Raw genomic sequence first — 13487 nt, forward strand, 5'->3', positions numbered from 1 at the left:
GATGGGGTAGATTTACCCCAAGGGGCTGCAGAGGTTACAGGCGCTCTAAGGCCCTCAGCAGCACTGCTGGGAGGGGGCATGCTTTACATTTCGTGACAGCTGAGACACTACAGGGCTGCAGAGAGCCAGTCCTGCTCCCCTTGGGTGACGTATCCAGCACCCTTAGCTATTACAAAACACATTTAGAGTCAAAAAATGTACAGGACATTTTAAAGATAACTTCATTGCTACTGTGCTGTCGGAGGGAAATGGTACTTTGTGTTTCCTCCTCTGTTTTGCACCCACGAAGGGGTCACTGTTACCAATGCAAAGGAATAGGCTGTTAGTACCACGGGGAGCACTGGTATGCTGGTTGCAGGCACTGGCATGCGGTGGGGTCCACCAACCACCAGCAGACCTGCCGTGCCCTTTCGACTGTAACCTGGATGCAGGGTGTCCAAATCAGTATTTTCATGAACACTGCCACAATTTTTTCGATGTACAGTCTAGCCACACATTTTGGTTTAGAAGCCCTTTAAGTATTTGATCAGAGGACATCAAGGGCATTTGACTTAAGAAGTGGAAGAAACTAGAAACCACACAAATGCTATGAATAGAAGCTAGGGAAAGAGATGGCACATTTATGAACTCGGTCAAAGTGGATGCATATGTTACTTTATTTAGGTTCATATCAGAGAAAGAAACCCATGCAAGCTTTAGCTTCTTACTTGTGTTAAAGTATGAACTCCTCCCGCTCCATGGCCTATTTCTGTTTCTATAGTACTACTGAAATCATCAGCTGTAAGTTTCCATGTAAATTGCTTCCCAGCCCCAGAAAAACTTATACTGGCATGACTATGATATCAAACCTATCTTCAGTTTCCTAGAAGATAATCATCAGATGAAGTATTATCAGGTATTAGTGATACTCAGAAGTAACATCTGAACTTTCATAAAAAGCTATGCTCCTAATGCCTGAATGACTCATATTTGCCACTAGAACAATAGAAAGTCATTAAAGAAGGTTGGCCTTTAAAAATACTACTTGGAACCAGAGCAAACCATTTAAGCATATCAAATGTCACAAAGGCTCTTTCTAAAGTTGAGGTTGCTACAGTACAAACAGCATCAAGCGAGAGGCTGTGCTCGCTCTTTACTGAAGCCCAGGAGTGAAAAAACGGGAGTGAAAATATTTTTATCTGTTGGAAGTGGGAAGAATAATATTATTTTATACATAATGACATATACAGAGAGCATTGTAACACACTGGCACACATATGAACATACTAAACTAAAGGGTTAAATTACCATAGGACAAGATGCTGCAAATTTAGATTCACCTGATCCTTATTGTGCTTGTAATCCAGCAGGAATTCGCCTTAATGATATGTACGTTGTCTTCATTGAATGGTACTTACTGGCTGCTCACATGACTAAGTGTAAGACGTAGTTTCACAATATATTGGCATTGGAAGTGAAGCCAGTTCATGAAGTTCCAAGCTACCACTCCCACTCCCTCCAGGCCACCGCTGCCCCTACATCACAGTGGGCCACCCTCAGCCATGCCCTTATTGTAGGGTCACATGAGGACACGGGTCACCAAACTGATCTGGGTTAAAAATAACCCCACTGAAAATACAAGGGATTATTTTTAACTCGGAACACTTCAAAGATATGGTTTATGGTGTGATGCCATGAACAGTTTTAGTGACACAGCTGGTGTGGTGGCAAGCTGAGAGAATGGGATGGAAGTGGGAGGGGAGAGGCCGGAAATCCTCAAGCCAACATCCCTGCCATGCATAGTGGAACAATGCCACATGGCAAAGTTTGCAAAATCTGGTCCTCTCTGCAATTTCCTTTGGCATTCTTACTTGGGTGCTATTATTACTGAAGTTTGGGGTACTTACGCCATGATGCCCGAGAGATGAAACATTTCGGCTGTTATGTATGACAAGTAACTGTACAGGAAGACAAAGAGTGGCTCAATCACTCGGATTTTATGCGTGAAACGGGTGGTAAAGGCTGCTACAAATCCCAAAAGGATTCCAATCAATACTCCACCGATCCCCACTATAAAGAAGTTAGCAATCCCAGCGAATATGTCAATAACCTTAATTGTGCGCATCTGGCAGAAAGACTTGAACAAATTGTACAGGACCTATGAGGAAAAAGAAAGCACATTATGTTTCTGAACTCTTCTGATTTCCCTTCATGTCATTATGTTCCTCTGCTTCGATGCTGCACTTTGAATTTATCTACCTACCTTGAACTCACTTTTGAGATATGCTGTTGTTTACCTCTAGCATATTACTTATCATCCATAAATAGCAGGGAGATATACAACGAAGGGCAAATGTATTGATTCCCATTTTTGCAAATCAGACAACTTTCTTAACCCATACCATTTTGCAGGCCAGAAGCATAGATCTATCTAATCTTTAAATTCATTTATTCGCAGAGCTTCCAATTTCTCCACAAATGGCCATCTCAGATTTTCCCCAGAATGAAAGAAATAAAAAAGGATGAAAAAAAAAAAAAGTTTCGTAATCAGTGAAAAAGCAGATGCATTTGATCTACATAAGACACTGAGAGCTGCGGTACTAAACTAGACCATAGATTCATTTGGCATGTGGAGGGGGGGGAAGGGGGGGAGGCAGGGGGGCAGGACAGTGACCACCTCAAGAGTACAAGAAACGTGGCATCCATGGAGTGCTCTTTCTCTGACTTATTAACCATCAGGAATTAAAGAAGTCAAATTTCAGATTATTTCTAGAGATTTGGATTTACTTCCCATTCAAAGACCTGTTAACATGTGTTTGCCCGGTTTAATTTTCAAAGTGTTTATAACCATCCTCAAAAAAACCCTGGGTCAACGGGATTATCACATTTTCTTAGCCAGAGAGCCTTTTTGTTTTACGCAGGAAACAGAACGATGGGAAGTCCACATTTCTCTAACATCCAGTATTTTAGTCACTACAAAACAGAAAAAAATGGATTCAGTTACTCTTAAAGAAACCTTAAAGGGCGTCCCCATCTGCAGACTTACTTGGGAGATTTAAGTGGTGCTTAAAAAAGAGATTTAAGATTTGGTGGTGCTGCATGTACATTCCCAGCCATGTGATACTGTGATGGTTACACAGTTCCTTCATACAGATCAGTTCGGTCACAGGCACCTATTCCTATCATGGTGGGTTCCCAGGCTAAGCCACCATGGTCATAAGAAACACCTGACTTGGACAGCTTGCAGGAGTTAAACCTCCACTTTCTTTTTGGACTTCTTAGTAAAGCAAACAGGTTTCTCAGAAATGCTATTTGAGAGAAAAATGTTTTATCAGTACTTGCATTGTGCCAACAATATAGGTGTTTGAATAGTGAGTGACTGGGAAGGATTTGTCATGTTTACAATCTTGTTCTCTCTCACATGACACAAAGTAAGTAGTTCAGCTCTTCTTGGCCAAAATTTCACAGGTCTTACAGAGATAAGAGTTTTTCACTATAGACTAATGCAAAGACACTGCCTATTATGGGTCCTTTGGGCTAAGTAAAAAGAAAGAACTGAAAAAGAAAAGAAAAAACATATTCCAGAGCAAGCATGAAAAAGGTTAAATCAAACCTAGCATGGTCATCAGAAATTTTCATTACAAAGCAACAAAAAAGGACAAGAGCAGGAGTATGAACTAATTACTTGGTAACAATGATGCCCTCAGGATGAGTCCACGTGGGAGAAGTGTCCTTTTTCACCCTTCACCTTGCTGCTCTGGGGCAGACTTCCAGCCTTTTTGCCCTGTTCCTTGTTACTATGTCCTCTGCAGGACAGGAGGGCGGTGTTAGAGGCTCCACTAGTTTTCCACCTGTTTTGATGTGTACACCTTGGGGATTTACAAGATGGGAAGTACACCAGAATAAAGCCTATTGACAATAGGTGTGCGTTTGTTGGTCACTTTACAAGGACCTCTCAGCCTGCAGATTCCCAGGACTCTATGAATCACAGATTGGAGAAAAATATACTGTTGGCTTCTGTTGCTTGCAAGGACAGGAGTTTCCCTGAGTCACTTATTGAAACTTGGGACTACTCCAGAGTTGTGTTACTCTTCAAGACACCTACAGAATTTGACCTAGCAGAATACTCGCTTGGTATGTATTAGGGAAGATGATTATTTTCCTTAATTAAGAGTTTCAAATAGCCTTTTTTATATTTTAAAAAGTAACTATATAAATATATATATAAGGCAAGTCTCCACAGTAAGGCCACTGAGACCTGCTTGTAAAGAAGGATATGATTTTGATCTACTCAAGGAACAGCTTTTCCATAACATCACCTCATCCGCACAGTGAAGTATTCACCCTGCAAACAGAGCGGAGCCTGTTGTTTCCACAGACAGACATCCCCATAAATCTCAACTCTGCTGCCGTAAGTTGTTTGAAAGAAGAAAAGCAATGTTCTTTGTACTTCAGATCAAAACGAGAGCGCAGTGGTAGAAGCAGCAGCTATGACTACAGAATGTCATGAACATGATTTTAATCTCATTCCTATTGTTCTTTATTTACACTGCAGTAAATGAGATCAAAATCAGGTTCACTTCCCTTTTACTCCACAGCACTTCAGTTTTACAGCTCTCTCTAAACTTTCAGGGGAGTTAGCATCAACTCTGGTCACATTTCGTAATCCATTTGGGTATGAGAATGGGGGAGGGTGTTCAAGTTCAAGATCTGCCTTTAGTCAACACTCTTCAGCTGAACTCGCTGAAGGTTACATCAAGGATTATTAGTCACCAATCACTTTTTAATCTTGTTTCAGAGTATATCTGCTCTTCCTGGACACTAACTGCTTATTTCATTAGTTCTCAGCTATCAGTTTTTAATTCTGAAATTACTTTAAAGCATTCTAAAATAATGTTTTCAGCAGAGATGGAATACAGATCACTGCTGTAATGTTTTCTAAAGTGGGAATAATATTATTGTAATGACACTGGCTCCTTCTCTGTGATTTTAAGCCCAGAATTGGAATTTGAACTGCTAACACTCAACTTCAACTGTGACCTTGCTATTTAATATCATTGTGCTAGTTATCACTGACCCAGTCTTAAGGCACCAACTGTGAACAAGAAGCCAACTGGCAAACATTGTCCTCAGTCAAATTCAAGCTCCAAAGTTCCATCAGTGGGGGAAAAGGATCATCCAGTTGCATGGGCATATCGCAAAAACTATCAGGCATGAAAGCATCTGAGAAATGCAGCAGAGCTGAGATTCCTGAGAAAGTACACGTCGCTTTGTATCTAAAATGAAGGTGTGGTAGCACATTTTCTGAAAAGTGAAAGCATAGATGACTCTGCTATCCTAATAAAAGCTTTCATTAGAAGAAGCCAGGCAGTGCAAGCAGGATAGCAGGAAGAAGGGCTTAAAGTATTTAGAAAGCACGTTTACTAAAGCCACGCTGTTCTGCACTGCCCATCTGTGCAGCCCCTGGGTTTTTTGATACTGCAGTGGCTGTAGGAAATAGGCAGCTTCCGTGGATGGCCAGCCTGCATTCAACTCCCCTCCTGCTTCATCCCCACATCCCACCGGAGGCACATGCCAGCGTAGGTGGGACTCAAGGGCTCCGGCAAATGGAAGCTGGAAGGTGCCAGGCTTTGCCTGCTAGCTAGTTTCATCAGCTCTCTGGGTAGCACAAGGGCAGAGGAAGGGACACTATTTACAAAACATCACCTCCTTTGAGCAGACAGTGGCATCACCCTGGCAGTACCACGGCAAGGAGTGACCTGGCAGCGCTGCCTTGGCCAGGGGAGATGAGGTCCTCTAAGGGCACTCTGGGGGGGGGTCTGTGTGACAGCCTGGGTCCCATTTTAAGGATAATCACATGATTGCAGGTGTGCAAATTCATAACAAGGACCATTAGCAGACCAATGCTTAGCACGTGGAAACTACCTGACGTCCTGCCAAGTGCTGCCTTTAAGCGATAGCTGGGAAGCAAGACCAAAGGTACTCTAAATTCCTTCCACTCCTTCGTGAATATATGTATGGCCAGTATGTTACTGGGCTGGCCCTGCAGATTCCTCAGAGTATCTCCCCTGTGTTAGGGGCATCTGGGCCAACATGCCCTGAGACAAAGAAGGCAATAACGATGCCTACAGGACAGCAGTGCATCATGGTTACTAAATTGCCATGCTAGCACCTATAAAAATGGTGGTTTGAAGTAACTTGCTATTGGGCAATGGCACGCATGAATACTTCCATCATCAGGATGCAGTGTTTTCCTAGCAAATCTCTCTGGATTAACTGCTGCTCCAGTGGAAAGGTGATTGATTTTGTGATTGGGAAAAATTATTTTGGTTGGAAAAATCTACCCAAAAGAAGTTTTACATTAACATAAACCCAGACCTTTTTCCCCCAGAAAAACTTGTATAAAAAGAATTCCACCGTATGAGTGGCCAGTACAAGTGAATAGACAGACACAGCTATGGATGCAGTGCTAAGCCTTTTGAAACTCAGTATTTACACCCTCTTATATTCAGGACTGGCTTAAGTACCAGTTTAATAATGGCAGCCAGTTTCAGCTGTAAGCTAATGAAAAAAGCTAGGCTTTAAAGCAAGCCCATAAGAGAGGATGCAATTCAGCTGGCTGGGTAGTAACAGAATCAGGTAAAGCATGAAGCAAAAGTGAAAAAGAAAACAGCGCTCCCACAGACACAAAAGAAATTATCAGTACCAAGGGTCACGTTAGATGATGAGATATACATGCATTAAGCAGATGAGGCGAAGTCCTAGAAAAGTGGAAAACGGAAGGACAATTGTGCATAGAATGGGATAGGAATAAGAAGTCAGTGACAGAGACAGGGAATGTATGGACCCAATTCATGAATCCTTCCGATCCTTCTGGCGTATGAAAAACTGGACCTCTGAGTCTCACAAAACAGCATCCCAGGACATAGCTGTCACAGGCAGGATTTCAAGTAAGGCATGGGTAAATGAAGTAATGTCCCAGCCACAGTGTCATCAGGTACAAATGAGGAGCATTGGGGGTGTTAATGGAATTTGCGAATTGCTGTCCTCAGGTCAGCACCACAAACCCAGTCCAGCTAGTTAATGATTAGAAATTACTGCTTCCAGATGGCTGTCCTATCTCATCTGTAGCCTGGGAGAAATGTATTGGTGGTCTCAGGGCAGTTCCAATCGGATGGGCACATGCAAAAGGCCAGCATCAGCCACGTCCTGCGCCAACACAATGACTAGCCCGTTCTCCCTGTGAACATTCTGGGACACCGCACATCGACCCGTTTCCCTCTCCTGCCCCATGACATTTCTGCAGGTGAGGAAAAACTCCAGTTTCTGATTACGGAAGTAACAGAATTCAAAGATACAGAAACCAAAGAGATCAGGTAGTAAAATCCCTAGAGCAAATACGTTACCATTACACATTACTCTGGTACAGTAAGACTACCATAGTTTCTGAATCTCATGTTCAGAGAATTACAAAAACACAGTAGCACTCCTTGACTTCCATCTATTAGCAAGCTGTAATAACCAGATACAAAGCAATATAATGGAGTTATGTGCAAACAACCATTTATCATTTTTATCAGCTAGTCATTTACCAAGTAACTTACCACAGTTATAGCATCATTCAGCAAAGACTCTCCAAACACCAGGATGTAAAGCTGCTCATTGACATGAATATTTTCAAAAACAGCTAACACCGCCACAGGATCCACAGCTGAAATGAGGCTGCCAAAAAGCAAATTCTGCAGCAATGTGATATCAGTCAAACCAAATGCACTGATCTGGCAAATTCCATAAAGTGAAATTCCAATGCCAATGGCATTCCAGAGCGTGCCCACCACAGCATACCAGAATATGGTACCAAAGTTCTCAAAGAAAAGACGAGTTGGCATAAAATATCCAGCGTCGAGTACAATGGGTGGTAAAAGATACAGGAAAAAAACATCACTGTTCATTACAGGCGGAGACTTCTCCTCTGCTCCAAAAATAATCCCACCAAGAAGCAATCCAACCAGAATAAGGAGACAGCTTTCAGGTACTATTGAGGGCAACTTGTGATACAGATGAAAGCCTTCAAAGGAAATTCAAACACAAGAAAGTGAAGTGGTTATTTGTACAGAATCCAAAATATTATTCTGGATTCTATTATCTTAGATTCTATAGGAAACAAACAGTGGTTGCAGGGCAATTCCATTTTCATTGCAAAGACTGAACTGGACAACCACAACAGGTCAAGGCGAATGTGTCAGCTAGGATGGTTAATTCAGTTAATTTGGTGGAGAGACAATTCAATAGCCAGGTGTTCCAGTTAATAGCTAGGCTGGCTGGGGAACTGTGTGCAAGGGTTCTGTTTGTGAAAGTGCGGGGGGTTTGCCATGTGGAATCCTCCAGAAACAAAATCCAAACGGTTTTCTAGGGCAAATTACATCTCACTAGAGAAAAAAAAAAAAAAAAAAAAAAAAAAGTCGTACTAACCACTCCTTCCTCCATGTACACTCCATGTACAGCTTCACAAAGGAGTTTAAGGAGTACATTAATTTTATTTTTACAAGTCTTCTAGAGTGTCAATGCTAGGGAGGGGATCCAGCATGTGACCTGCACCCAGTCACCCATGGTCACTTCCCCAGCCACCCTGAGGAAGCACTTACAGACACAATTACTCTTTTAATTTTAGGAGAGCCTCCAAATTAATTTCACCAGAAGCAACATGTTTTCCATAAAGTGACAATAAGTTGTAGCTTGTATTATTATGCTTGTTCTTCTGTATCATATGAATTGTGGTAGTGTCAGGAGTCTCTCATAAAAATCTGTGCAAAGTACTGAAAAAATGGATAAAACCAGTTCTGAATGAGGATTTCATGGTTGAATGTTCCTCAGCCTACAAAAACTCTTGAAGCCATGAAGTTTTGATTTAAAGATTTCCATTAATTATAGAAGTTGGCTGTTGTAAGGATAATTTTGGTAATGAATGGGAAAAGTTTTGAAGGAGCTCACTCTGGCCAATCTAATGGAATGATCAACCTTACGCACCAAGGTCACATTCCAGGTCTTAGTGATGCCAATCTTTTCCAGGCTCCTCCTTATCTATATTTGGCCCACATAATTACATAGAAAACTATCCACACCCACAAGATCCCACAATTCCTGCCTAACTAAAAAGCATTTAAATTATTTTAAATGAGAGCTGCACGGAAACACTGGGTGTGGTAATAACGGGCGTCTATTTCAGTAAAACCATTTCAGTAAAATTCACACCTGTAGTTGAAACAGTTAAACTAATGCAAGCTTGGTATAGTTCAAACTAATGCAGGCTTGGTATAGCTCACATCCAGTTTCCCAGTGTCAGGCTTCTGTATCTTCTAAGACCTATCTTGTTAATTCTCCCTTCATCACAGACTTTTTTCCAGGTAAAAGAAAGCCTGAACTTATAATGACAAAAAACAAATGGTTAAGAAGGACCAAGGGGAAAGCTGTTTTAATCCACAGATTTTTTGCTTACACATTCTATAACTGTGAAAACTATTTTTCAAAGCAAGCAGCTCAAGCTGCATTTTCATCCCTTCTGGATAAACACAGACTGATTTTTAATATTTGGAAACACAGCCTATGTGATTCCTTTGAAGGACTGTCAAATCCACCGTCATTCCTCGAAACTGTAATCACCAATATCCTATTTTAGTAGAACAGGTATTGACCCTGGAAACACAAGAATTTGTGGTTGAAGACTTGACTCTTCACCTTTCAGCCACTTCCACATTAACATTTTATGGTTTGCCTTAGTTTCTGCAGTAGCAGGACACCAAAATTTCCAGCACAGTGACTGAAGTTTCCCCGGAGTAAGTATATTTTTCTAAAAGATTTTTAAGCCCTTCAAAAGTATCTCAAATTATTTTCACAATAAAAATTGAAAAGGAGGGAATTTTTGTAAAGGCAGCTTTTAATGAAAGCAAAAAAATCCCAACCAGTTGTAACGCAACAGCAATGAAGTGCCCATTGTGAATATAAAAATAAAAATCTGCTTCTTGCCTTCTTTACAAGTCATTCTTTGGGAAGTTCACACCCTCCCAGAGCTTTTGGGACTGCGCCTCGTCTATCCTTAAAGGTAGTGGAAAGGCTCCCACTATGTTCAGTGTCCTTTTTATCCAAGTAAAGAGCATCGAAACTCCTGAAAGATTGCCTGCCTCCATGCAAAGCATTCAGAGGTGATCAGGGACAGGCTGGGGTTCCCCGTTTAAAGGCAGAGAGCTAGGATTTAGAACCCAGTGCACATCAAGTCAGGCACAGGTGCCCTGCAGAATGAGGGGCATCTTCTCTGCTCTGATGGATCCACAGCCACATGGTCAGGAGCGTCCTGGGAGCAGATCCCCTGCAGTACATGGATACTCAGATTTTTATGTTAAACCCAGGACTACAGCCATTTTCTCCTCCTCTGACCGTGTTCTTGGGATCCTGAGTATGCAGTGACCCGACTTCAACAGTGTGGAAGATGCTTACCCTCAGGCCTTTGGGCAATAGGACAAGTGAAGTGCAAGCTCACTGTTCTTCAAGCTAAAAGCTTCCTATTTCTTGGATAAAATCCAGCACGGTCTGATGCTGGAAAGGACACTGAGACGTGTACTTCTGATTATATGTGAGTTTTCCAAGGGCCCTCCGAGCAGCTTAAAACCTTTTTTCAGGAACAAAGTGTTGGAAGGGTATCAGCTCAGTTCCCAGAAGAAACACTTCTAATCATACATTTGTGATTAAACGCAGAAGTAAGTGTAATCTGTATCAGCTAGACAACATTATGCAGGTTTAACAGCATAAGAATTAAGCAAAACTGAGAGGTAAGTAGGCTAGTCTCACTACCTAGAGACTGCAGCATACTTCGGGTGCACTGGGTCCCACCTTATTTACTCACAGAGTCCATCAGCATGTAACATACCTCCTATGTGGTATCACCACACAAGATAGTAAGTAAGTAGAGGTAGCCAGAAAATAACAATTCCGTTCAAGGCAATTTCTTAGATTTCAAAATGTGCCCTTGTTCTGTGCTGAAATAAAAAGCACCATGTTTCTAATGTCTTTGTGAAAATGTACCTTATCAAAATGTTTGAGTTCTGCTTTACAGCTTCAGGTTTTCCTTTCTCATGCTGTCTTTCTTGCTCCCTCTAAACCTAGCCTACGATGACATGATCACAGCCAGGATCGGAAGAACCTTTCAGGTAAATCCCCCTATAAAAATTAGCGAATGCTGGAACATTTCAGCTCCAGTGAAACTGCACTCCAGTGAAGACACATTTGTTCAAAAAGACTCGTCAGGTGATAAGCAAGTGCTGCAACAGAATTTCCTTTGGGATCCTTCACACATTGTGAGAGCTGTTGTTAAATGCGACCCTACCTTCTGAGCAACCTGCCGCTGAAAAGACCTTAGGGCTCCGTTCGTAAAGGTTTGCTACCCGGCAATGCCAAGCGTAAGCATTCAGCACCTAGCCCCAGAAAGGAATTTGCGATGCCAGATTAAGCACCGAAGTTTCCTGGGCAGCATGTGAGTCTTGAGGTGGATTTCATGCAGCCTGGCATGACAGGGGTGAGATGCCAGTGCTGCCTGGCAGGAAACACTGGGGAGAGGAATGCACGGAACAGCCTCCTCGCTCTGCTCTCTGGGCTACAGGCAGTGAGACGGTCTGGAAAAAAACCCTCCATCCCTTTGAACTGAGACACACGGACCACTCTTAGTAACAGAGTAGGACGTGGCAGAGCTGACATTTCTGTATCTCGGTGGTTAGAGAGCTGCCCATCTGGACTACCTTCAATATAAAAGAAGGCACAATCAGTGCTGTGGGAATGTGACCTGGGAGCGACAGCAGCCTATCCTGGGATGGTTTACCTGATGCACTCGCTGGATAAGGAAGCACAGACAGAAATCCAGGAGTAAGAACTGGATGTTCCTAATTCCAGTCCCGGAGTCAGGGTGCCTGCAGATAGGTGTGGTGAAGCTGAGCACTGCCACACCTACGGCCTCTCCTGGACCTGGCCTTCATTGCTTGGCGCATGCACGCTCGTAACAGCAGAGGTAATGCCCTAGATTAGCCACACTAGCTTTCATTTGGTATAACTGAAGGGATTTAAAAATCATATGCATTTTTCCTCATCTGTGCTATATGCGTATTTACTGTAAAGCACTCAGATCAGAAAATTAGTTAAGTAATTTTTTTTCTTTACTTTTTAGATGCCTATGCACTAGCAAAATGTCATGGTAGCTGGAATGCACAGTCCTATATAAATTATATATTAATGTGCATGTATGTGCACTTACATTTCAAACAGCTTCCCTGTAATCTTTAATAAAACAGAAATTTTTTCACTAGTCAGCTTATTCAAGAGTTCTTGCTGCATCTAAACCCAGAAGCCAGAGCACTTTTACAGCACTCAACTGGCTAAGTTCTTTATGAAACTCTGTATTTTCTGGCTATTACAATTCATGATATACTTGAGCATATCACATTTGGACTCTCTCCCAATTCTGCAACTGCCTAAACACATACTCAAGACTAAGCATGCATCTTTAATGCATCAAGATGCAAGCATCCTTAATGCATCAAGATACATGCATCCTTAATGGATGCAACATACAATATTTCTGCAGAAAGTAATGCAGCCATAGCAAGTTGCTGGGGTAGATGATCAGGCCCTCAGCCACAACGCTAGCTTGGCAGCAGGTAAGTGCAAATTGCTGGTTTTGCAGATTCCTAATTAACCTGGCCACTAACCGGAATGTGACAGTCTATTTAAATGCCACCAGCAGAAGTCGAAGTTTTATCAAAATGAGTATGACCACAGATTTTTATGGAAATCTGTGCTGCAAATTCAGAGTTCTGAATCAAATAACTGGAGTGCGAGTAAACAAACCTTTGTTACCACGGTTTTAATCCTTACATTAAGACTATCTTCTAGGTAAGAAGACACAAAGTTCATAATTTATAGAGACATACTGATTTTAAACAGCTCTTTAGTACACCACTTCCTGACGTTCCTTAGATTGTTACACTGTGCCCACTTCTCTGTTTGGGAAGTAGAAAGCTCATTAAAAGCATTACATACGAGCTGCCCAAAACTCAGTGAAACTATGCAGTACAAGTGTGTTCCACATGAGGGAAGAGGTGGCCTTCCTTACTCATTCAGCGCTGTCTTTTTTTGCCTTTCTCGGGACGTAAGTGAATGGTGGGAAAGCAGGAGGAGGCTTACTCTACGCTCATAAATATTTGCTTTCCATCGATCCGCTGTTCTCCTCGGAAACTGTCATTATGCCCGGTGCTACTTTAAGAGAAAGAAGGCAGCGCTCAATGACCGCAGGGCGAGCGGGGGAAAGTCAGCCGCGCACCGGGTGCGCTCCGGGGTTTACAGTCCTCGTAGCCCGGGGTTTGCGCGCCGCTGCCGGGGGCTGGAGGTAACCACCGCTTCTCTCCTCCGCACGTTTCCTCACCGAGAACAACCCGTGTCCTGCCAGCCCTGTCACGCCCGGGCATCCC

The 13487-nt window shown here is 42.5% G+C and overlaps 1 protein-coding gene across 1 annotated transcript in view; it reads right to left on the bottom strand.

Moving 5' to 3' along the window:
* The window catches only part of SLC9A2 (solute carrier family 9 member A2), a 34734-nt gene that overhangs the window by 20190 nt on the left and 1057 nt on the right, over positions 1-13487 (bottom strand). The window contains exons 2-3 of the mRNA XM_080377239.1: positions 7584-8047; positions 1887-2137 (exon numbers count right to left, since the gene is read on the bottom strand). Coding sequence (XP_080233365.1) covers positions 1887-2137; positions 7584-8047 — 715 coding nt within the window. The remainder of the gene's footprint in view (positions 1-1886; positions 2138-7583; positions 8048-13487) is intronic.

The sequence above is a fragment of the Falco punctatus genome (genome assembly GCF_963210335.1).
Source record: "Falco punctatus genome assembly, chromosome: 2".
Lineage (NCBI taxonomy): Eukaryota > Metazoa > Chordata > Aves > Falconiformes > Falconidae > Falco > Falco punctatus.